Source organism: Budorcas taxicolor, chromosome 4, assembly GCF_023091745.1.
Source record: "Budorcas taxicolor isolate Tak-1 chromosome 4, Takin1.1, whole genome shotgun sequence".
NCBI classification, from domain to species: Eukaryota; Metazoa; Chordata; class Mammalia; order Artiodactyla; family Bovidae; genus Budorcas; species Budorcas taxicolor.
In genome coordinates this window covers 105390912-105414568 of record NC_068913.1, presented here as the reverse complement: position 1 = coordinate 105414568, position 23657 = coordinate 105390912, and the positions used below count along the sequence as shown (strand labels likewise).

The 23657-nt window shown below is 44.8% G+C and overlaps 1 protein-coding gene across 13 annotated transcripts in view; it reads left to right on the top strand.

Annotated features, from left to right (window-relative positions):
• Positions 1–4189: 4189 nt before the first annotated feature.
• The window catches only part of SLC37A3 (solute carrier family 37 member 3), a 172130-nt gene continuing 152662 nt past the window's right edge, over positions 4190–23657 (top strand). For all 13 annotated transcript variants that reach the window (XR_008199257.1, XM_052638516.1, XM_052638519.1 and 10 more), the window contains exons 1-3: positions 4190–4308; positions 12103–12263; positions 13623–13734. Coding sequence is in view for 12 of the 13 variants with exons in the window: in XM_052638516.1 (XP_052494476.1) it covers positions 12175–12263; positions 13623–13734 (201 nt within the window). In the remaining variant the exon portion in view is untranslated. The remainder of the gene's footprint in view (positions 4309–12102; positions 12264–13622; positions 13735–23657) is intronic.

The window sequence follows — 23657 nt, the reverse complement described above, 5'->3', positions numbered from 1 at the left end:
CTGAACTGAACTGAACTGAAGCCCCATATATGTGTACACACACATATATTTCACGAGGTATACATTTTACCATTTTAACTATTTTTAAGTGTGTTGTCCAGTGGTATTAAATATAGTCACATTGTTGTGCAGCCATTACCACCATCCATTTCCAGAATGTTTTCATCATGTCCAACTGAAACTCTATATCCATTAAACAACTCCTTACTCCCTCCCCCCAGCCCTTGGTAACCACTATTCTACTTTCTGTCTCAGCGGATGTGATTACCCTAGGTACCTCACACACGTGGAATCACACAGTATCAGTCCTTTTGTATATGGCTTGTTTCACTTAGCATAATGTTCCCAGGGCTCATCCACGTTGTAACATGTGTCACAGTTTCTTTCCTTGTTTTTACAGTAAATGTGAAATGTCTGGTGGATTTATTGTTGCTCACCATGGTATCACATTTCTTTAGCCACACCCTCTGGTGACTGTGGAGAAAACTACCCTTGCGTTGTGTAAGTTCAGTTCAGTTCAGTTCAGTCACTCAGTCGTGTCCGACTCTTTGGGACTCTATGAATTTCAGCACGTCAGGCCTCCCTGTCCATCAACAACTCCTGGAGTTCACTCAAACTCACATCCATCGAGTCGGTGATGCCATCCAGCCATCTCATCCTCTGTCATCCCCTTTTCCTCCTGCCCCCAATCCCTCCCAGCATCAGAGTGTTTTCCAATGAGTCAACTCTTCGCATGAGGTGGCCAAAGTATTCTGTAAAGGCAGTTACAAATGAAAAATAAGAGACAATTCTCCTTGTGGAAAATAAGGAAAGAGGACCTCCTTTTTCTTTCAAAATTTCTTTCTCTGTTCTTTTCAAATATATGTGAAAATGAAAGTCACTCAGTCCTGTCTGACTCTTTGTGACCCCATGGACTGTAGCCTGCCAGCCTCCTCTGTCCATGGAATTCTCCAGGCCAGAATACTGGAGTGGGTTGCTGTTCCCTTCTACAGGGGATCTTCCCAACCCAGCGACTGAACCCAGGTCAGTCAAATATATGTACATCTGTATAATGGCTCAACAATCTCTGCCAGCCTCACAACTCTGGAAAGTTTCCTCAAGGACCTGGGAGCCATCTTTTGAAATATGAACATCCAGGGAGATATCACCCCTAAATCCCAGTTCTTGTGGGAGGAACTAAGTTCCTAAGTTTTCCATGGGAGCCTTGCTCCAGTTTGCAAAACCATATCCTGTCCTAAATTTGTTTCTCCTCTGGATAAGCCAGTACAGATGGTCTTCCCAATGACTGTGATGAAGTTGGAAGAACTATGTGTGACACAAGGTCCTGTTGAGTCCTCTTGAAACCGTGTAACTCAGATTGGGACTCGAACCCATATTTTTTTAACTCAAAAAACTAAAATCATGGCATCCAGTCCCATCACTTCATGACAAATAGATGGGAAAGTGGAGACAATGGCAGATTTTATTTTCTTGGGTTCCAAAATCACTGTGGATGGTGACTGCAGTCATGAAACTAAAAGATGCTTGCTCCTTGAAAGAAAAGTTATGACAAGCCCAAACAGTGTATTAAAAAGCAGAGACATCACTTTGCTGACAAAGGTCCGTCTAAAGTTATGGTTTTTCTAGAAATCATGTATGAATGTAAGAGTTAGACCATAAAGAAGGCTGGATGATGAAGAATCGATGCTTTTGAATTGTGAGTCCCTTGAACAGCAAGTAGTCATGTATGGATGTGAGAGTTGGACCATAAAGAAAGCTGAGTGCCAAAGAATTGATGCTTTTGAACTGTGGTGTTGGAGAAGACTCTTGAGAGATCTGCAAGGAGATCAAACCAGGAAACCAACCTGACTATTCATTGGAAGGACTGATGCAGGAGCTGAAGCTCCAATACTTTAGCCACCTGATGTGAAGAACTGACTCACTGGAAAAGACCCTGATGCTGGGAAAGATTGAAGGCAGGAGGAGAAGGGGATGACGGAGGATGAGATGGTTGGATGGCATCACCGACCGGATGGACATGAGTTTGAGTAACCTCCAGGAGTTGGTGATGGACAGGAAAACCTGGCGTGCTGCAGTCTATGGGCTTGCAAAGAGTTGGACATGACTGAGTGACTGACTGAACTGGAGAGCCAGGAGATCAAGCCAGTCAATCCTAAAGGAAATCAACCCTGAATATTCACTGGAAGGACTGATGCTGAAGCTGAAGCGCCAATACTTTGGCCACCTGATGTGAAGAGCCGACTCACTGGAAAAGTCCCTGATGCTGGGAAAGTTGAGGGCAGGAGGGTGACAGAAAATGAGATGATTGAATGCCATTACTGACTCAGGACATGAGTTAAGTGTGACATGTTGCAGTTTATGGGGTTGTGAAGAATCAGATATGACAGCAACTGAACAACAGCAGCAACAACAACACATACCTGGTCTCAGGACTTAATAAAGGTCAGGTTCTTGATGTCTCATTGCAGAAAGAATTTAGTGAGAGACAAAGTAATACATAAGAAGAGGATTTATTTAGAGAGAGACACTCCACAGAGTGTGGGTCATTTTAGAAGGTGAGAGGCCCTGAAATGTTGTGTGGTTAGTTTTTAACGGGCTGGGTAATTTCAAAGAATAATGAGTGGGAGGATTATTCCAGCTGCTTCAGGGGAATGGGCAGGGATATCCATGAATTGGACTACTACTCACCTTTTGGTCTTTAAAGTTGAACTTAGAACTGTCATGGTGACTGTGGGTGTCATCATTTAGTGTGCTGATGTGTTACTGAGGCTCAAAGTCTGTTGCTGTTGTTTAGTCACTAAGTCGTGTCCATGTCCGCCTTTTTGCAGCCTCATGGATTTCAGTTCGCCAGGCTCCCTGTCTTCACGGTCTCCTGGAGTTTGCTCAAACTCAGGGCGCCTGTGTGTGTGTGTCTGTCATTTAGCATGCTGATGTGTTACAATGAGCATATACTGAGGCGCAAGGTCTAATGGAACCCAACTCCTCTGCTATCTTGTACCTATTTGGTTCTAATCAGTTCATGTCGTGTCCTTGGGCTGTGTCACTCTTTTGAAGGGTGTGCCCTGCCCCCTTCCCTCCTGTTTCACTGTCACTTGAGGACTAGTGATTATCTGAGAACTTGTATGGTGAGGGTAGAGTCTGCTTGGCTATGTAAGGGAGGGTTCCTTTCTACCTTTGTAACCTCTTAGCATCGCAGAAGTCACATCTGTGCATCACAGTCTGATTCAAAGTTTATTCAATAATAAAATTTTTCTTAATCTGCTATCTTTGTGGAGTGGTTTTCTGAGTTGGAAGACTTGGGGGAAAAAAAAAATTCCCTCGCTGTTGAAAGAGAGCCCAGGAGGGCAGAACACCCTTGTTTGATGTTGTGTGTTACAAGGCCTTTAATTTTTGCTTGAGTCTCAGTCCTGACTATTCATTGGAAGGACTGATGCTGGAGCTGAAGCTCCAATACTTTGGCCACCTGATGTGAAGAACTGACTCATTGGAAAAAACCCTGATGCTGGGAAACACTGATTGTGGGAGGAGAAGGGGACGACAGAGGATAAGGTGGTTGGACGGCTTCACCGACTCAAAGAACATGTGTTTGAGCAAACTCCAGGAGTTGGCGATGGACAGGGAGGCCTGGCATGCTGCAGTCCATGGGGTCGCAAAGCTTCTGACAGGACTGAGCGACTGATTGACTGCCAGGATCTTAACATTTTCATTTATTGTTTGAGTGACTGGGGATGCAATGTACAACAGTGAATGACACCAACAGACTAGTAGCCCTGTCTTTATCAGCAACTGCATTTAAAAAATATTTATTTAAAAAATCTAAATCATACACTGTCATGGTAAGTCAGTGGCACAGAGTGTGAGTCTCAAAACAAAACACAGAATAAAGTTTTTTTTGAAAAAAGATGATCTATTCATCATTTCCTCGCAGATTGTAACTTCTCTCTCCGTCCCTGCCTCTTTTTCTAAGAGTCCTGGCCGATGACCGTCCGTCCCCCTCCCCGGTCCCGCCCCGCCACTCACACCCGCCTAGTTCACCCAGGTCTTGCATGGCGGCCGGAAGTTAACTTTCTCCGCTCCTCTCTCCGTTCCCTCCCGTGCGGCCCGCAGGTAAAGAGGCGCGGTCGGACTACAACTCCCAACATGCCGCGGGCACCCGCGCGTCACGTGAGCGCCCGGAAACCCTGGCCGCGGCGGCCCGGGTGAGGTGGCGGCGGGAGTGGCTGGGTTGCGGGCGAGGCTGAGCGAGCCGGGCGAGCAGAGCGGCCGGCAGGGAACGTGAAGACTACTGCGGGTCTCGGGCGAGCGGCGGTGCGTAGGGTCCAGAAGGGCGGGAACCTGGCTTGGGGCAGGGGTGGGGGCGCCGCAGGCGAGGGCCGGTCCGGGGGGCTTCAGGGGGCCGGGGCGGATAGGCAGACGGGGGCCGCCGGTGGGTGTGGCGCGGCAGGCCAGGCCGGCCGCCGCTCGTTCCCTCCACGCTGGGCCTGGCTTCTCGGCGCCCAGGGGCTCCGGAACCTGGCGAGGCCGGCGAGGACCTCTGCGGAGCGGGGCGGGAGGATTGGAGGGCCTCCGGGGAGAGCCTGGCCCGCAGCCAGCGCGGCGGCGCTCGTGCAAGTAAAGGGCTCCTCGTCTAGATAAGGTGAAAGGATCGCTCACAGGTAGGGCGAGGAGGCTTTTGGAAAGGATGTATGGAGGCCAGAGAAGAAGCAGAGTCTTAGTGGAATAACTGGATTTTGCTTTTTGGCAACAACCGTGGTCTCAGTCAGGAATTTGATCTGGTTGCTTTTTAGTCATTAACTCGATATTCTTCTTTGCCGAATGTGGCCTGTTTGGTCTCAGTTTTGACGGGATTTTGGGAATGTGCCTGCAGGGCTTTTGGTGTTTCCAGAAGTTAGGTGATCGCCTGATAATTTACAGAAATGATTATAGGGGGTTCGTGGGGTCAGCAAAATCTAACTCTTAATGGCCATAAGCAGAGGAGCAGCTAAGCCCATGTGCCACAACTACTGAAGCCCAAGCGCCTAGAGCCTGTGTACGGCAAAAAGTGAAGCCATTACAAGGAGAAGCCTGTGCACCGCAAGTAGAGTGGCCGCTGATCGCTGCAACTAGGGGGTGGGCCGTCCCCGCTCCCCGCCGCTCCCCTCCCACCCCGCATCACAGCAGCTAGAGAAAGCCTGCACGCAGCAAGGAAGACCCAGAGCAATCAAAAATCATAATTAATAATAAAAAAAAGGACTAAGAGAAGGCTGTCATCTGGACTTCAGATGGCCCACATAAACAGCTTGAAAGTTCCAGCTAGAACAGCTTTCTTCAGTGTTTCGATGCCTGAATTATTATTTTTTTCCGTTGTTGAATGTTTGCTGTATGGCAGGCACTATACTTAGAACTCTTTTTAAATGATCTCATGTAAATCCTTTATGAGGAAATTGAGACTCAAAGGTGTGAAGTCGAGGGTCTTGGATTCTAACTGGAACTTCATGCCATTGTGTGGGCCATGACAGCCTTCTCTTAATCTTTTTTAATTATTAGTTTATTATTTTTGATTGTGCTGGGTCTTCCTTGCTGCCTGCAGGCTTTCTCTGGTTGTCCTGATGGGGGGAGGCGGGGCTCCTCTCTAGTTGCAGTGATCAGGGGCCACTCTCTTGTTTGCAGTGCACAGGCTTCTCCTTGTAATGGCTTCACTTTTTGCCAAGCACAGGCTCTAGGTGCTTGGGCGTCAGTAGCTGTGACACATGGGCTTAGTTACTCCTCTGCATGTGGAATCTTGCTGGACTGGGGATCAAACCCATGTCCCCTGCATTGGCAGATGTATTCTTATCCACTGCTCCACCAGGGAAGTCCTGTTAATCTTTGATTTCAGTCTCTGCATCAGAAAATAACCACAAAAGGATACTTTTAGAAGCTCAAAGTCAGTGTGGTGAATTGTTACTGACTCCAGTACTCTAGCCTGGAAAATCCCATGGATGGAGGAGCCTGGTGGGCTGCAGTCCGTGGAGTCGCTAAGAGTCAGACACGACTGAGTGACTTCCCTTTCACTTTTCACTTTCGTGCATTGGAAAAGGACATGGCAAACCACTCCAGTGTTCTTGCCTGGAGAATCCAGGAAACGGAGGAGCCTGGCGGGCTGCCGTCTATGGGGTCGCACAGAGTCGGACACGACTTAAGCGACTCAGCAGCAGCAGCGCGGCAGTGTGTATTAGTCATTGTCTCAGGCTCTGATTTGTCTTGTTCATCAGTGATAAGGAAATGTCACAGTGATGACCTTTGACTTGACTGTAAGTCCTTTGTCTTGGAGAGGGAAAGATTTCTATCTTGAAAACTATTGTCTTTGGAATATGTTCAAAATAGGTAGGAAGAATGTGGTTTGGGGAATGCTAGAATGAGCTGAGAGAATTTTCTAGAAAAGTGATAAGTATTTTACATCTGTGAGTGAGTAAAAGTTGCTCAGTCATGTTTGACTCTTTGTGAACCAATAGACTATACAGTCCATGGAATTCTCTAGGCCAGAATACTGGAGTGGGTAGCTTTTCCCTTCTCCAGGGGATCTTCCCAACCCAGGGATTGAACCCAGGTGTCCTGCGTTGCAGGCAGATTCTTTACCAGCTGAGCCACAAGGGAAGCCCAAGAATATTGGAGTGGGAAGCCTGTTCCTTCTATTTTTTTTTTCTTGTTGCATTCATGCACAATTTTAATTCAGTTCTTGGAACACCCAAGTAGGTGAGTCAGTGACAATGTTAACAGCGGATCTTCCCAACCCAGGAATCGAACTGAGTCTCCTGCATTGCAGGCGGATTCTTCACCAACTACATCTGTGGTAAGGAACACTTTGAGAAGAGAGAAAAATTACAGGAAGGCGTGTGTGTGTGTGTGCACGCTAGATGTAAAATAGTGAAACCTTGCAGGAGGCTGTTGCATTAGACTTGATGGAAGAGATGGGTGGTTGATTTTGGTAGCAGCGTGGGGATGGATAGAAGAGGATGGATTGGGGATGAACTTTGGAGGTGAAAAGGTTGGATTTAGCAATGGGTAGGATGCAGAAGCTGAGAGGTAGGGAGAAATGAGGGCTCTGTGCTGGTTGCCTTGGTGTTACCTTCTTCTGAGGACAGTGCTGGTGAGGGACAGGTTTAGAGGGAGACAGTGGAGAATTGTGTTGTAGCTCCAAGGATGGCCAAGTGGTCAGTTGACTGTCGTGTTGGAGCCCTGGAGGGTCCAGGTTAGAGCTGGTGCTCTGGGAGTCGTTGGCAGAAAGCCGTGGTACCAGATGACGGGGAGACAGGTTGGAAGTTAAGAGAGAGCCGTGTAAATGGTTATCTTAGAGGCTGAGAAAGCAGGTCATTAGGGAAGTGAAGACTTGCTGGGCAGTGTTGCATGCCCTTTGAGGTTTGTGGTTTTGAGTCTGAAAAGCAAAACCAGCCTGCTCGTGTGATTTTTCTCTGGCAAAACTCCACCACTTAGGCGCAGAGGAGGAGGCCAGAGGCAAGCAAGGAAAAAAGGCTCATAAGGCAGATAAGCCTGGATTCTAAGTTGGGAAAGAAGAGGAGGAGGGTCATGGATGAAAACAACTTGGGGAGGTGACCGAGTTGGGAGCTTGCCGAGGCAAAATGACTGTTCGAGAGGAGAGTTTGAAGTAAGCAGTTTTCTGGAAGTAAGGAAAGTTGGATGTTTGAAATCCAGTTTGGGAGGTGAAAGGGCAGACATGGCTCAGACGCTAAAGAATCTGCCTGCGCTGTGGGAGACCCAGGTTCGATCCCTGGGTCAGGAAGATCCTCTGGAGAAGGAAATGGCAACCCACTCCAGCTTTCTTGCCTGGAGAATATGGGATGCGCTTAGCACTGACTGGTTGATGCACTTTCTGTTGACTGGAAACTGGCTGGGTTTTGACCACGGAGTGGGTTTTTCTTGTGCAATAGAAGAAAAGATTGGCGGGAAAGAGGCCAGGGGACTGCGGGGTTATCCCCTTGGGTGTTGACAAGAGACAGAACGGGGGACAGTGAGAGAGCAGGGGACAAGAGCTGGGACGGGCAGTGGGCAGCAAGGCCCAGGAGCTTCAGAGAAGCTGGCCTTTGGCCAGGAGGAAAAGTGGTTGTGAGAAGTAAGATTGCTTCTCCTTGAAAGACCCCAGGGGAAGTGGTGTTATCTAGGGGCAGGCAGGAGTCCACCAGGATAAGTAAGAAAGGCAGGAACTTGCAAAACAGGGTCCTGATATACAGAACTTGATTAACCACTTTTGTCCATTTCCAGAGAGCATTTCCTTCCCGCAGTGGGGTGGGGTGGCTGGGCGAGGTTGGGTCTGATGAGATGGAGGTGACAAGTGATCACCTTTTCTGCCTTTTTTTCTGCCTTTGCTCTTTGCAATCTGTTTCCCCCCAAGAAAACTTTAATTCTTAGTATATTTGAGTTGGAATGGATTCTAAATATGTGTGGAACGTGAAATTTGTGGAATGTCTTATTTTCCAAGGCAGTGTTCATAAGGGGGAGATTGCCAGCTCTGCCTGGACGTGTCACAAGTGAAGCCATCTTTCATTCAGCCTGGATCACACAATATGGAGTATTCCATTCTGGGAAGTACCTTGTGTGGAAGATCCTGTGGGTCTCCAGAAAGCTTCCTGACAAATCAAATGAGTTAGTGATCTCGATCTTTCTTTGAGAAGTATTATAGAACAGGGCTTGATGGTTCGTTCTTTCTTTTTTTTTTTTAAAGTCTTTATTGAATTCATTACAATACTGCTTCTGTTTTATGTTTTGGTTTTTTGGCCCAGGAGGCATGTGGGGTCTTAGCTCCCTGACCAGGGATCAAACCAGCATCCCCTGCTTTGGGAAGCGAAGTCTTAACCACTGGACCACCGGAGAAGTCCCCTGATGGTTCTTTCTGATGGCAAGGACCTACCTTCTTATATGTTTAATTTTTTTAAAGATCATTCTTATTCTCCCATGACATTTGTATATTCAGTATTCACGGATAAAGAAAATACTAAATGACCAGCTTCTAGTAATTTAGAAACACTTAAAATGAATTTTGGTTTTATTGATTATAACAACACTTACATACACTTGAAAAATGTTAGATTTGTTCAGTCTATACTAAGAGCCAGAAAGAAAATATTGTAAAAATAGAATGTGCTTGACGGACTCAGACTTGGTAAAAAAAACTGTGCTTCTCAAGGGCCCCAGAGCTCACAGATGATCAGATATCACTTCTGTGATGTAGGGCTTATAAGTACAAGGTATTATTAATGATTGTAATTACCTAGGACCAGGTGTTGTAGTAATATTCATTTTAAATGGCTTTCTGCCAACATCAGGTGAATATTTAAAACTCTTTCCTGTTGTAATTATGAAGCATTTTCTCTCCTGTCACTGTAGCTAAGGAAAAAGTGGTTTGTTTAGGAACTAAATCTAGGTAGTCTCAAACATCTTAGTAGTCATTTAAGACCATTGGGCTTCCCAGGTGGCTCAGTACGGAAAGAATCCGCCTGCAATGCAGGAGGCTACTTGAAATGCAGGAGACCTGGGTTTGATCCCTGGTTGGAAAGATCCCTGGAGAAGGAAATGGCAACCCACACCAGGATTCTTTCCAGATGGTAGTCATTTAAAACCATTATTGTTGCTTACAGCCCTGAAATCCTCAACCATTATTGCCGAAGCAAGGTAACCGAGGTCTGTTGGAGCATATATTTTTGGAATTATTATCTTACCTGATTAATTATAGAATTTTGTAACCCACGCCCTTTTCTGAAGTATTCAGTCCAGCGTTTTGAGTTGTGAACGTGTTCAGTTCAAAGAAGTAGGATTTGTTAAGAACAGTTAGAGCTTGGAGTTGTTTCACTTGGGCATCACATTCAATTTGGCGGATGGAGGTAAATTTAGCAGTAACACTAGTAGCTCTTGGGTTTGTCACTTCCTGGAATTATAGACAGAAAGTTCACTTACATTTTTGTGAGTGGAAATTTATAGCCTTACTCGGCTCATAATTTTGTTAACACTTTTCAAGGAGAATGAGTATATGAAATTAGCTACATCTTCCAGTTATGGGATTAACCATGGGCAAATCAGTGACCAAAATAATTCTCTTAATACCTTGCATATGTTGTTTATTGTGGTCTCATAACTCTCAGAAGAGACAGGCTGTTTTATAAATGACGTATCTGTGAATCAGAGACTGACTAGTCCCAAGGCTCACAGCCAGTTGGTGAATCAGCTATCGTGTTTATATAATTTTAACCACCTCAGCTTTGTACTTTTTAATTGCAAAGTTTCAAGAATGGCCTTTCAACTGGGTCTTTTCAGCATTTAAGGTTTTCAGTTCACCTGCCAAGCAGTAGTATAAATTATAGTAGAGAAGAAGATTATAAATAACAGGTACAGGGAACACAGCCTTGGGCAAAGTCCTGTGATAAATTGACTTTAGTGTTGGGAGCTCTTGAGTTTATCTCCTACCTTGACTGTTTATAATACAAGATATTTATATGTTTAAAACACAAGATATTTTGTTAATTTTATTTTTTCCTACTGTGAAGATAAGGCATAGAACTTTTCCAGCCCTGTGGATGTTTTCCATGGTAAGATACACGTTTATTGTAGAACTTTTAGGGAGTATATAGAAAACTGAAACTACCTATATTCCTGCTACTCAGAAAGAGCTATATATTCCTTATTTACCTGTAAATATTATGTAAACCTAGAGTTTGGTTCGGAGAAGGCAATGGCAACCCACTCCAGCACTCTTGCCTGGAAAATCCCATGGACGCAGAAGCCTGGTAGGCTGCAGTCCATGGGGTCGTGAAGAGTCAGACACGACTGGGCGACTTCACTTTCACTTTGATGCATTGGAGAAGGAAATGGCAACCGACTGCAGTGTTCTTGCCTGGAAAATCCCAGGGATGGCAGAGCCTGGTGGGTTGCCATCTATGGGGTCGCAGAGTTGGACACGACTGAAGCGACTTAGCAGCAGCAGCAGCAGAGTTCAGTTGATTACATTTATATGTCATATGCTACTTTTTTCACCTGACATTTTCTCATGTTATGAAGAAGTCTTAATTGCCTTCCAGTGCAGGGGATGTAGGTTCGATCCTTGGTTGGGATCAACTCAGCCTACTGGCCCCAACTAGAGAGAGCTTGTGAGTCACAGTGAAGACCCAACACAGCCAAAAAAAAAAAAGTCTTAATCATCATGTCAAATGATGAAATGATAAAATATTCAGCCAGATGTAATTCAGCCACTGTCATTTGTTTAATTGTTCCCATCTTATTACATGCTTAGGTTGTTTCTCCAGACTCATAACTGGAGACATTAAGTTTAGATGCTTACTTTATGCTTTATTATTGTTGGACATCAGAGCGTGCATGAGACTTTCTGAGAGGGCAGAGGAGAGGTGAGAGGAAATAGTGGAAAGAGGTGGCAGAGTGCAGGAAAAAAAAAGAAAAAAAAAAAGAGGTGGCAGAGTGGCCCTCTTTCTTTCCCCTGTTCCTTTATGACTGACACAGATTTTGTTTCTTCACATAAGAAGAAATGACTTTTTGTGAAAACTTGCTTTTGTATAGAGTTGAATGTATCTTGTATTTCTTTAGGAATAGATCCCTGACAGTTGAATTATTTTTTTTTTGTCAGCAGCTCTCGATGAACACCGCCAGATCAACTTCCTGTAAAATGTGTTAGTTTTCACTTCTGTCAGCAGTGTATGAAAGTTTAGGATCTACATTGAACAGTCTTTTTAACTGTGCAAACTTTTTTTTATTACCATGATTGGCATTTCTTATGTCCTAATGAGATTAGAACTTTTGTTTGATAAGTTTAATAGCTGTTTCATTTCTTCTGAGTTGTCTATTCATTTCCTTTGCTCATTTTCGGGTCTGAATTAGTGATTTTCCTGTCAGTCTGTGTGAGAGTTCATTCTGTTAGGACGTAATCTTTTGTCCAGGATTTCTTTTTAAAAGACTGGCTAATAGCTATAAAGCATAATCATCAATCGGGTTTTTTGGTGTCAACTAATCCATGTGATTTTTTTTCCCCCAAGGCCTGATTATATAATGTTAAGTCTAAATAATTCCGTTTTTGGATAATATGTCTATTATGAGTAATGTTAATTCTGTGTTTTGTCTTTCCAGAAAGAAGAAATGATGTAAACCATTCACTTTCCAGACTTTAAGGTCACAGTGAGAAGGAAGGTCAGGAGGAACATGGCCTGGCCAAATATTTTCCAGAGAGGAGCTCTGCTCTCCCGGTTCAGCCATCATCACATGGTCGTGTTCCTGCTCACCTTCTTCAGGCAAGTGGGCCTCTGAAGCTCTGCTCTTGTTGTTGTTCTTGTTTTCCTTTTGAAGGAGCTGTTTATTGCGTGGCAAGATTGGCCTGACTAATGGTCTGCTGTTCTTTGTGAGCTCTAGTATTGTGGATCTCCATTCTCGCCTGTGTTTGGCAATGTTTGAGGACATTTTTAGTTGTCACACTAGGGGAATGGGTGCTGCTTGTATCTAGTAGGTAGAGACCAGGGATGCTACTAAACATATTACTGTGTCTGGGACAGCCCCCCACGGTAGAGAACTTGGGGAGCCCAAAATGTCAGTACAGCTTCTCTGGGGGCTCAGACGGTGAAGAATCTGCGTGCGATGCAGGAGCTGCAGGTTTGATCCCTGGGTTGGGAAGATCCCCTGGAGAAGGGAATGGCTACCCACTCCAGTATTCTTTCCTGGAGAATCCCATGGACAGAGGAGCCTGGCAGGCTACAATCCGTGGGGTCGCAAAGAGTCGGACATAACTGAGCAACTAACACAAAATGTCAGTACCGCTATGATTGAAAAACCTTGATCTGATATAAAGTCCTTTAATTGTTAAAACCAGGAGCTTGAAAGCAAAGGATGTGCATTTCCAGGGAGGGCTGTGTGCCTCATTGAGCAGTAGAGATGGTCGGAGATCTCTGTGAGGAACTTTGGTTACTCTTATGAGAAGCTGCCCAGTCAGCATGCCGAAGAATCGACCGTGTCTGACTCAAGGGCTCTTGGTAGCTCTCGGTAGTGGTCTGTTGATGACGTCAGCCAGACTTTTTGGTGTTGGGGGCACAGTATTCACAAATTCTGTGACTCAGTATTTTGATTATTTCTTCTGAATAGATTTTATTTATTATTAATGTTTATTGAAGGCACCACACATGATAATTTTTTTTTCAAGGCAGAAACTAGGAAAGTGGTTTTCTAATTATATAAGAGTTGGTAGGTAATTTTAGATACTTGCTTTACAGGAAATCCACTTGTGAGGGGTTGAGGAAAAGACAGGCCTCAAGGAAAAAGCTATTGAATGGTTAGTGTAGGGAGTGGCCAGAGGTTGCTAAAGACTTGACCTTATGGAGCTGCAACCATGATTTTAAGGGGTTGGGATCTGTCACATTTCCATCTTCTGGGTCCAGGGACCTGCTACAAGCAAACATGGGGGTTTATATGGAAGAAGACAAGTTAATTGCTTCTTTGCTTAGTGGAAGCTGTTTCAATGGATAGTTCTTATAAAGCAGTACTCTTTCTTTTTTAAAAGAGAAGAATTCTAAAATGGGATAAAACATGGCAATACATCTGTGATTTTATCGAATGCGTTTTCTTTTTTATGCATTCAGCTATGTTTCCTCTTTCTTTTGTAGTTACTCATTGCTTCATGCGTCAAGAAAAACATTTAGCAATGTCAAAGTCAGTATCTCTAAACAGTGGACCCCAAGTGCTTTTAACAAGTCAACTGAATTACTGCCTGTGGAGGTAAGCAGAAGAAAGAACTGGGATGAATGAAGGGAACCTTGGCCTTAAATTAAGTTCTGTTTTATTTCATTCGTCCTTTGGATAACTTACTCTTTCCTGTGGTATAAAATCCAAACTGTTCTGCCTGCTTTCTTAGCTTGCTCTGATTTAGGTCTGTTTTACCATTTCAACCAACTTATTTCTCACTGTTTTGAAATCACACAATTCTGTTTTTCTTATTGTTTAGTGGCTAAGTCACGCCTGACTCTTTGTGACCCCATAGACTGCTGCACACCAGGCTCCTCTGTTCTCCACTGTCTCCTAGAGTTTTTGCTCAAATTCCTGTCCATTGAGTCAGTGATGCCATCTAACCATCTCATCCTCTGCCACCCCCTTCTTTTGCCTTTGGTCTTTCCCAGCATCAGGGTCTTTTCCATGAGGCGGTTCTTTGCATCAGGTGGTCAGTGTTGGAGCTTCACCTTCAGCATAAGTCCTTCCAATGAATATTCAGGGTTGATTTCCTTTAGGATTGACTGGTTTGATCTCCTTGCTGTCCAAGGGACTCTCAGGAATCTTCTCCAGCATCACAATTCAAAAGCATCGATTCTTTGGTGCTTAGCCTTCTTTATGGTCCAACTCTCACATCCGTTCATGACTACTGGAAAAACCATAGCTTTAACTCTACAGACCTTTGTTGGCAAAGTGATGTCTCTGCTTTTTAATACACTGTCTAGGTTTGTCATAGCTTTCTTTCCAAGGAGCAAGCATCATGGCTGCAGTCACCATCCTAGTGATTTTGGAGCCTAAGAAAATAAAATCTATCACTACTTCCAGTTGAAGTGAAGTGAAGTGAAAGTCACTCAGTCATGTCTGACTCTTTGCGACCCCATGGACTACACAGTCCATGGAATTCTCCAGGCCAGAATACTGGCATGGGTAGCCTTTCCCACCTCCAGGGGATCTTCCTGACCCAGGGATCGAACCCAGGTCTCCCCGCGTTGCAGGCAGATTCTTTACCAGCTGAGCCACAAGGGAAGCCCAAGAATACTGGAGTGGGTAGCCTATCCCTTCTCCAGGGAATCTTTCTGACCCAGGGATCGAACCCAGGTCTCCTACATTGCAGGCGGATTCTTTTCCAACTGAGCTATGAGGGAAGCCCACTTTCTCCCCTTCTGTTTGCCATCAAGTTATGGGACTGGATGCTAGGATATTAGTTTTTTGAACGTTGAATTTTAAGCCAGCTTTGAAACTCTCCTCTTTCACCCATATCAAGCGGCTCTTTAGTTCCTCTTCACTTTCTGCCATTAGAGTGGTATCATCTGCTTATCTGAGGTTGTTGATATTTTTTCCGGCAATTTTGATTATAGCTTGTGATTCATCCAACCCAGCATTGTACATGATGTACTCTGCATGTAAGTTAAATAAGCAGAGTGACAATATACAGCCTTGACATACCCTTTCCCCGTTTTGAACCAGTCCATTGTTGTATGTCCAGTTCTAACTGTTGCTTCTTGACTTGCATACAGGTTTCTCAGGAGGCAAGTGAGGTGGTTTGGTATTCCTATCTCTTTAAGAATTTCCCACAGTTTGTTGTGATCCACACAGTCAAAGGCTTTAGCGTAGTCAGTGAAGCAGTAGTAGATGCTTTTCTTGGAATTCCCTTGCTTTCTCCATGATCTAGTTGCTGCTGCTGTTGCTAAGTCGCTTCAGTCGTGTCCGACTCTGTGCGACCCCATAGACCGCAGCCCACCAGGCTCCCTCGTCCCTGGGATTCTCCAGGCATGAACACTGGAGTGGGTTGCCATTTCCTTCTCCAGTGCATGAAGGTAAAAAGTGAAAGTGAAGTCACTCAGTCATGTCTGACTCTTCACGACCCCATGGACTGTAGCCCACCAGGCTCCTCCGTCCATGGGATTTTCCAGGCAAGAGTACTGGAGTGGTGTTATTGCTTTCTCCTCCATGATCTAGCAGATGTTGGCGATTGGATCTCTGGTTCCTCTGCCCTTTCTGAATCAACTTGTACATCTAGAAGTTCTCAGTTTCTGTATTGCTGAAACCTAGCTTGAAGGATTTTTGAGCATAACCTTGCTTACAGGTGAAATGAGTGCAGTTATGCAGTAGTTTGAGCATTCTTTGACATTACCTTTTTTGAGGATTGGGATTAAAACTGACCTTACCAGTTCTGTGGCCACTGCTGAACTTTCCAAATTTGCTGGCATACTGAGTGCAGCACTTTAACAGCATCATCTTTTAGGATTTGAAATAGCCCAGCTGTAATTCCATCACCTCCACTAGCTTTGTTCGTAGTGATGCTTCATAAGGCCCGCTTGACCTCACTTGCCAGGAGATCTGGCTCTAGGTGACTGACCACACAATCATGGTTATCTGGGTCATGAAGACCTTTCTTGTATAGTTCTGTATATTCTTGCTACTTCTTAATCTCTTGATTCTATTAGGTCCTTACTGTTTCTGTCCTTTCTCACGCCCATCCTTGCATGAAATGCTCCCTTAATGTCTCCAATTTTCTTGAAGTGATCTCTAGTCTTTCCCATTTTATTGTTGTCCTGTATTTCTTTGCATTGTTCATTGAATGAGGCTTTCTTATCTCTGCTTGGTATTCTCTGGAACTCTGCATTCAGTTGGGTATATCTTTGCCTTTCTCCCTTGCCTTTCACTTCTCTTCTTTCCTCAGCTATTTGTAAAGCCTCAGATAACCATTTGCCTACTTCCATTTTTTTCCCTTTGGGATGGCTCTGATCCCTGCCTCCTGTACAGTGTTATGAACCTCTGTCCATAGTTCTTCAGGCACTCTGTCTACCAGACCTAATCCCTTGAATCTGTTCATCACCTCCACTGTATAATCAATCATATGAGATTTGATTTAGGTCATACCTGAATACATAGTGGTTTTCCTTACTTTCTTTAATTTAAGCCTGAATTTTGCAATAAGGAACTCTAGTTCTGAGCCACAGTCAGCTCCAGGTCTTGTTTCTGCCGACCATGTAGAACTTCTCCTTCTTAGGCTGCAAAGAACGTAATCAATCTGATTTTGATACTGACCATCCATTTGGTGATGTCTACGTGTGGAGTTGTTTCTAAGGTTGTTGTGAAAGGGTATTTGCTGTGATTGTTGTGTTCTCTTGACAAAACTCTGTTAGCCTTGGCCTGCTTCATTTTTGTACTCCAAGACCAAAGTTACCTGTTATTCCGGATGTCTCTTGATTTCCTACTTTTGCATTCCAATCTCCTGTGATGAAAAGGACATCTTTTTTTTCTTTTTTTGGTGTTAGTTCTAGAAGGTGTTGTAGGTCTTCACAGAACCGGTTAACTTTAGCTTCGTCGGCATCAGTGGTTGGGACATAGACTTGGATTACTGTGATGATGTTGAATGGTTTGCCTTGGAAAATGAACCAAGATCATTGTGTCATTTTTGAGGTTGCACCCAAGTACTGAGTTTTGAACTCTTTTATTGACTATGACTTTTGAAGAGCAAGCTTTTAAGACTAGATGGCTAGATTTCTTGACTGGGGCTTGACCAGTGCTGTGTGCATAGTGAGTACATTTGATCATTCACTGACGTGCCATTAACCCTAAAGATGAAGTGGCCAAGAGAGATCATGTGCTCTAACCTCTCAGCCAGCATAAAATTCTTTCTTAACCATCATTGAAAGGTGACCACCCAACTTCTGCTTTAGTACTTCAGGGTGAAGAAACTTCTTGTTTTCTCAGGTGGACAATTGCATTTTTATTTAACTCTCATTATTCAGAAGTTCTTTCTTATGCTAAGGGGAGAATGTTCTCTTTAATTTTGATCTTAGGTTTTATCCTGAGCCTTGCGTACTAAGTTGATTCTTGCTGCCTCTTAAATATTTGCGGAAAATCCGTCTCCCTAAATTTGTCCTGTTTAGGCGGAACATCTGTGCTTCTTCTTCAACTATAGTTTTGTGACGCCAAGCTCTAAATGTGCTATTTCAGATACAGGCTGATCAGTATATAGAAAAACAGGATTGATTTAGGCACTACAGTTTTGGTTATACTGCCTTTGTTTTTAAGGTCATTGATTGGGGTTCCCAAAGACCACCCTCGATTTGGTGATTCACTAGAGGGACTCACAGGACTCAGCAAATGACTCAAAACTATGGTTGATTAGAGTGAAAGGATACAGAGCAAAGTCAGCACAGGGGAAACACATAGGGTCAGGTCTAGAGGAAAGCAGGCAAAAGCTTCCAAGAGCCGTGTGTGTGTGTGTGTGTGTGTGTGTGTGTGTGTGTCTAGAGGAAAACAGGCGTGTGTGTGTGTCTAGAGGAAAGCAGGCAAAAGCTTCCAAGAGCCGTGTGTGTGTGTGTGTGTGTGTGTGTGTGTGTGTGTGTGTGTGTGTGTCTAGAGGAAAACAGGCGTGTGTGTGTGTCTAGAGGAAAGCAGGCAAAAGCTTCCAAGAGCCGTGTGTGTGTGTGTGTGTCTAGAGGAAAACAGGCGTGTGTATGTGTCTAGAGGAAAGCAGGTAAAACCTTCCAAGAGCCCCTTGTGTGTGTGTGTGTGTGTGTGTGTGTCTAGAGGAAAGCAGGTAAAACCTTCCAGGAGCCCCTTGTGTGTGTGTGTGTGTGTGTGTGTGTCTAGAGGAAAACAGGCGTGTGTGTGTGTCTAGAGGAAAGCAGGTTAAACCTTCCAAGAGCCCCGTGTGTGTGTGTGTGTGTGTCTAGAGGAAAACAGGCGTGTGTGTGTGTGTCTAGAGGAAAGCAGGTAAAACCTTCCAAGAGCCCCGTGTGTGTGTGTGTGTGTGTGTGTGTGTGTGTGTGTCTAGAGGAAAACAGGCATGTGTGTGTGTCTAGAGGAAAGCAGGTAAACCAAGAGCCCCTTGTGTGCGTGTGTGTGTGTCTGTCTGTCTGTCTGTCTGTCTGTGGCTCTAGAGGAAAGCAGGTTAAACCTTCCAAGAGCCCCTTATGTGTGTGTGTGTGTGTGTGTGTGTGTGTGTGTCTGTCTGTCTGTCTGTCTGTCCAGAGGAAAGCAGGCACATGTGTCTGTCTGTCTGTCTAGAGGAAAGCAGGCAAAACCTTCCAAGAGCCCCTCGCGTGTGTATGTGTGTGTGTGTGTCTGTCTGTTTCTCTAGAGGAAAGCGGGCAAATGTGTCTGTCTGTCTGTCTGTCTGTCTAGAGGAAAGCCGGCAAAACCTTCCAGGAGCCCCTTGTGTGTGTGTGTGTGTGTGTGTGTGTGTGTGTGTGTGTGTGTGTGTGTGTGTGTGTCTGTCTGTCTGTCTGTCTGTCTATCTAGAGGAAAGCAGGCAAAAGCTTCCAGGAGCCCCTCGTGTGTCTGTGTGTGTGTCTGTCTGTCTAGAGGAAAGCAAGGAAAACCTTCCAAGAGCCCCTCGTGTGTGTGTGTGTGTGTGTCTGTCTGTCTAGAGGAAAGCAAGCAAAACCTTCCAAGAGCCCCTCGTGTGTGTGTGTGTCTAGAGGAAAGCAGGCAAAATCTTCCAAGAGCCCCTCGTATATGTGTGTGTGTCTAGAGGAAAGCAGGCAAAACCTTCCAAGAGCCCCTCGTATGTGTGTGTGTGTGTGTGTCTGTCTGTCTGTCTGTCTATCTAGAGGAAAGCAGGCAGATGTGTCTGTCTGTCTAGAGGAAAGCAGGCAAAACCTTCCAAGAGCCCCTCATGTGTGTGTGTGTCTGTCTGTCTGTCTGTCTAGAGGAAAGCAGGTGAAACCTTCCAAGAGCCCCTAGTGTGTGTGTGTGTGTGTCTGTCTGTCCAGAGGAAAGCAGGCGAAACCTTCCAAGAGCCCCTCGTATGTGTGTGTGTGTGTGTGTGTGTGTGTGTGTCCAGAGGAAAGCAAGCAAAACCTTCCAAGAGCCCCTTGTGTGTGTCTGTGTGTGTGTGTGTGTCTAGAGGAAAGCAGGCAAAACTTTCCAAGAGACCCTCGTGTGTGTGTCTGTCTGTCTGTCTGTCTTTCTAGAGGAAAGCAGGCAAAACCTTCCAAGAGCCCCTCGTGTGTATGTGTGTGTGTGTGTGTGTGTGTGTGTCTAGAGGAAAGCAGGCAAAACCTTCCAAGAGCCCCTCGTGTGTGTGTATGTGTGTGTGTCTAGAGGAAAGCAGGCAAAACCTTCCAAGAGCCCCTCGTGTGTGTGTGTGTGTGTGTGTGTCTGTCTAGAGGAAAGCACTCAAAACCTTCCAAGAGCCCCTCGTGTGTGTGCGTGTGTGTGTTCACTTAGTGGCTCAGTCATGTCTGACTGTCTGCACCATAGATGTGCTTAATTCTTCCAGAAACAAGTCCTGACACCCCGGTGAGGTATTGTCTACCAGGGAGTCCCGTTGGAGACTTGGCGGCAGGATTTTTATTGGGGCTCATCATACCGGCATCCTCTGCCTGGCATGTATGAAAATCCCACATTCCCATAGAACAGCAGGTGTTCAGCACAAACTGTATTATTGGGACAGGCAGTGCAGGCACAGGGAGCCACTCTTCGCAGGGAATGATGGGAACCATCCCAAGTCCCACAGTCCAGGGGCCAGCCTTGCCAGATAGATCTGTTTAAGGATACGAATCAGGTCTGCTGTGCAGCTCCTGCCAGTAACCAGGTCACGTTGTTGGTGCATGTTGAACTTACATTAACTTTCCTGCTAAGATATTTATGTACTTACTTATTCTAATTGCTGCTTATTAAAATAGGTTTCATGGGAAACGACCCTGATGCTGGGAAAGATTTCGGGCAGGAGGAGAAGAGGGCGGCAGAGGATGAGATGGTTGGATGTTATCACCAACTCAAAGGACATGAGTTTGAGGAAACTCCGGGTGATAGTGAAAGACAGGGAAGCCTGATGTGCTGCAGTCCACCGAGTTCAAAGTGTTAGATATGACTTAGTGATTGAACAACAGCAACAAATTTTGATTTGTTCAAAACTGTGGATTCAGGAGTTCAGATGGATTGGTTATGTAGAAGTCAGGTTCCGACTTATCTGGGGATCTTTATATTTCGATACCTGCCCTGGTGGAGAGCAGTGCCAGCTTTCCATTCCCTTTTAGACTTAAATATCCAGGTTTTTTCTTTGCTAAAGGCTGCTACTGGGAGCAGAGTGGCTAGGGCAGTATTTACTTTCACTCCTCCTGTGTTTCTGTGTCTATAACTGTCTTAACTCTAGCTTCCCTCCAAGCCTTCCTTTCTCGTCCAAAATGGAAAGATTCTTAGAACCAGAAGTATGTGTAAAGTCTAAAAAACGTTTTGTTTATATATATTATTCAATGTTTCTTAAGTACCCTAAATAGTGTCTTCAAAAGTACTTATTATAGCTGTCATGTTTATGTATAGCTATCTTAGGTGCTTTACAAAAGATGTTAAGCAGGCACAGTCTCTGTACCTTGAGACTTTGTAATGGATCCCACTGACATGGGCAAACATTGGAAATAGTAAAAGAACATAATATAAAATCTATGTTTATAGATAACGGAGAGGAAATGGTTGAACCTAATATTTGAGGACAACTTGACTGAAACTTACAATTTTTTTTATACAAGAATTTTTTTTTCTATTAAATTAGAATGTCTTACCACTCCAGACAGCACAGTCCTTCCAGCGTGCAGAGTCTAAACTTCTTCTCTCCAGTCTCAAGCAGGATTCAAGGTGCCCTCAGCTTTCCAGCTCAGCCTTGACCACAGATGCTCTTAGCTCCAGTTCTCACAGCACCCAGTACCAGAGCCTGAACACGTGTCAGCTTCAGCTCATCCTCTGTGCGCCGCTTCAGGAAGCTCTTTCATGTCAGAAGTTCCCCCACCCCATGCAGAGCTGTCACTCTGTGATAAACATTCTCGCTTAGGAAGCCCACACCGCGACCTTCCGTGCTTCCAGGAAGTGTCCCAATGCGTAGCAATCCTTGTAGCTCAGTACAGGCCCTCCCCCACAAGAAGAGCAAGAAGAGCCTCCGTCTGCGCAGGCCTCTAAGGCCGACCCTCCACCCGGCAGCTGTGCAGGTGCAGGCCAGCCTGTGAGACTGGCAACTCAGAGTCACTCTGTCGGTGATTTCAGGCTCATTTCCTTCTCTTTTAAGGAAATAGCTGCCGGTAAACAAACCTGAATAACTGGAGTTCTTCTGTCAATCCCTCTTACAAGCAAAAATGACCTTTGAACTTGCGACCCACACAGTTTTCCTCAAGACAGCTATCTTCTCGCCCGTTAGTATAGTTGTCTTGATCGGAGCTGCATTATTGATGTACGCTTTCTTCACCAGCCTTTTTTCTTTCATCCTGTTTTCTGAATCTTTTTGTTCATCCTGCTTTTTTTCTTGTAGTTTTGGGATTTGTTTGCACTTGTGAAGGAAGCAGTCACTAGTATCTTCAGCTGAATTCTGGCAGTGAAGCAGAAAAAAGCTGTTTAAAATCTGTCCGTTTTTGTGACAGCCACACCTGCAGGGAGTTTTCGGTGGCTTTTCATGAGAGTGAAGAAAAAACCCTTGAAACCTGGAGCAGCTGCTCGGATGTGAGCTCTGGCTCACATTGACTTGTGCCCCACAGGGCTTCACCCTGGGTCCTGTTGAGCCTGAAGGGGATCAGGAGTCAGAGCTTGTGGCTCGAGGGAAAGATGGTGAGGCAACTCTCGTTGGAAGTATTTAGGGCCCCACGTTGTCACCCTGACGTACTGATGGGTCTCAGTTGTGAGTGTCTCTTCTGCTCCTGAAAGCAGAGTGTGTGTGTTAAGGCATCAATAACAAGACAGATGGCACAAGCCACACAGAAGTGAGTCACTGGACTATAATCACAGTTTATATATTCTCTTAACAATTTGGGGATTTTTCTTTCTGTGAAGTGATGATGTATTTTCAGAGTTGCTGCTTGTGGTTTTTCTCTTTAATATTCTTTTTTTAAAAAAATCATTTTATCGAGTGAGTTATGTTATTTTTGGCTGTGCTAGGTCTGCTTCTGTGCTAGCGTTTTCCTTAGTTGTGGAGAGCAGAGGCTACTCTGTAGTTGCGGGGCACGGTCTTCTCACTGCAGGGGCTTCTCGTTGCAGAGCACGTCGGGGCTCTGGGCGCACAGGCTTCAGCAGCTGCGGCACGTGGGCTCGGTAGCTGTGGCTCGCAGGCTGTAGAGCACAGACTCAGTAGTTGTGGCACACGGCATGTGGGGGGGTCTTCCTGGATCACAGATCGAACCCATGTCTCCTACACTGGCAAACAGATTCTTTACCTCTGAGCCACTGGGGAAGGCCCTCTTTTTAATATTCTGAAGTCAGAAAGTTTTCTGTTTTACAAGATTTCCTGTTTTTGACGTGGGCCACTTTTAAAGTCTTTATTGAATTTGTTACAGTATTGCTTCTGGTTTAGGTTTTGGCTTTTTAGCCTGCTTATAGGGTCTTAGCTCCCTGACCAAGGGTTGAATCCTTACCCTCTGCATTGCAAGGCGAAGTCTTAACACTGGACTACCAGGGAGATCCCCAAATTTTCTTTCCTATAATAACCTATCTGAGAAACCATGTAGTACAACTCCTTGATCTGGAGATCCCAAAGAGCTATGAGTTTGTATTTATAGAAACTTACTGTTTCAGAAATTAAAACCGAGACATTTTAAAAATACATTGGTTTTAAGTTATTTAAAAATGAACTAAATAACCCATAACATGTTAATAACATAAATAACATTTCATGACAAACGAGTTTTTCAAAACAACAAAAAGAACCACTTGCTAAGGAGAGTGACACTGACTTACATTTTTGCAAATCTCCTCCTGTCTGACTTAATAGAAGACAGTGGATTTTCGTGTCTGCTTCTGAATTCAGTCTCTTGTAACAGGATCCTTTGAAGGGTATGAAGAGAGTTTGGCTTCCAGAGATACATAGTGGAAAGGGGAGAAGTATTTTAATAGCCTTTTTAGTTAACTGTGGATATTTGTCTTTGATACTGTACCAGAATTTGACAAGAGGCAATTTCTTAAAGGTTAGTGACAATGTGGAATTTGAAACTATATTA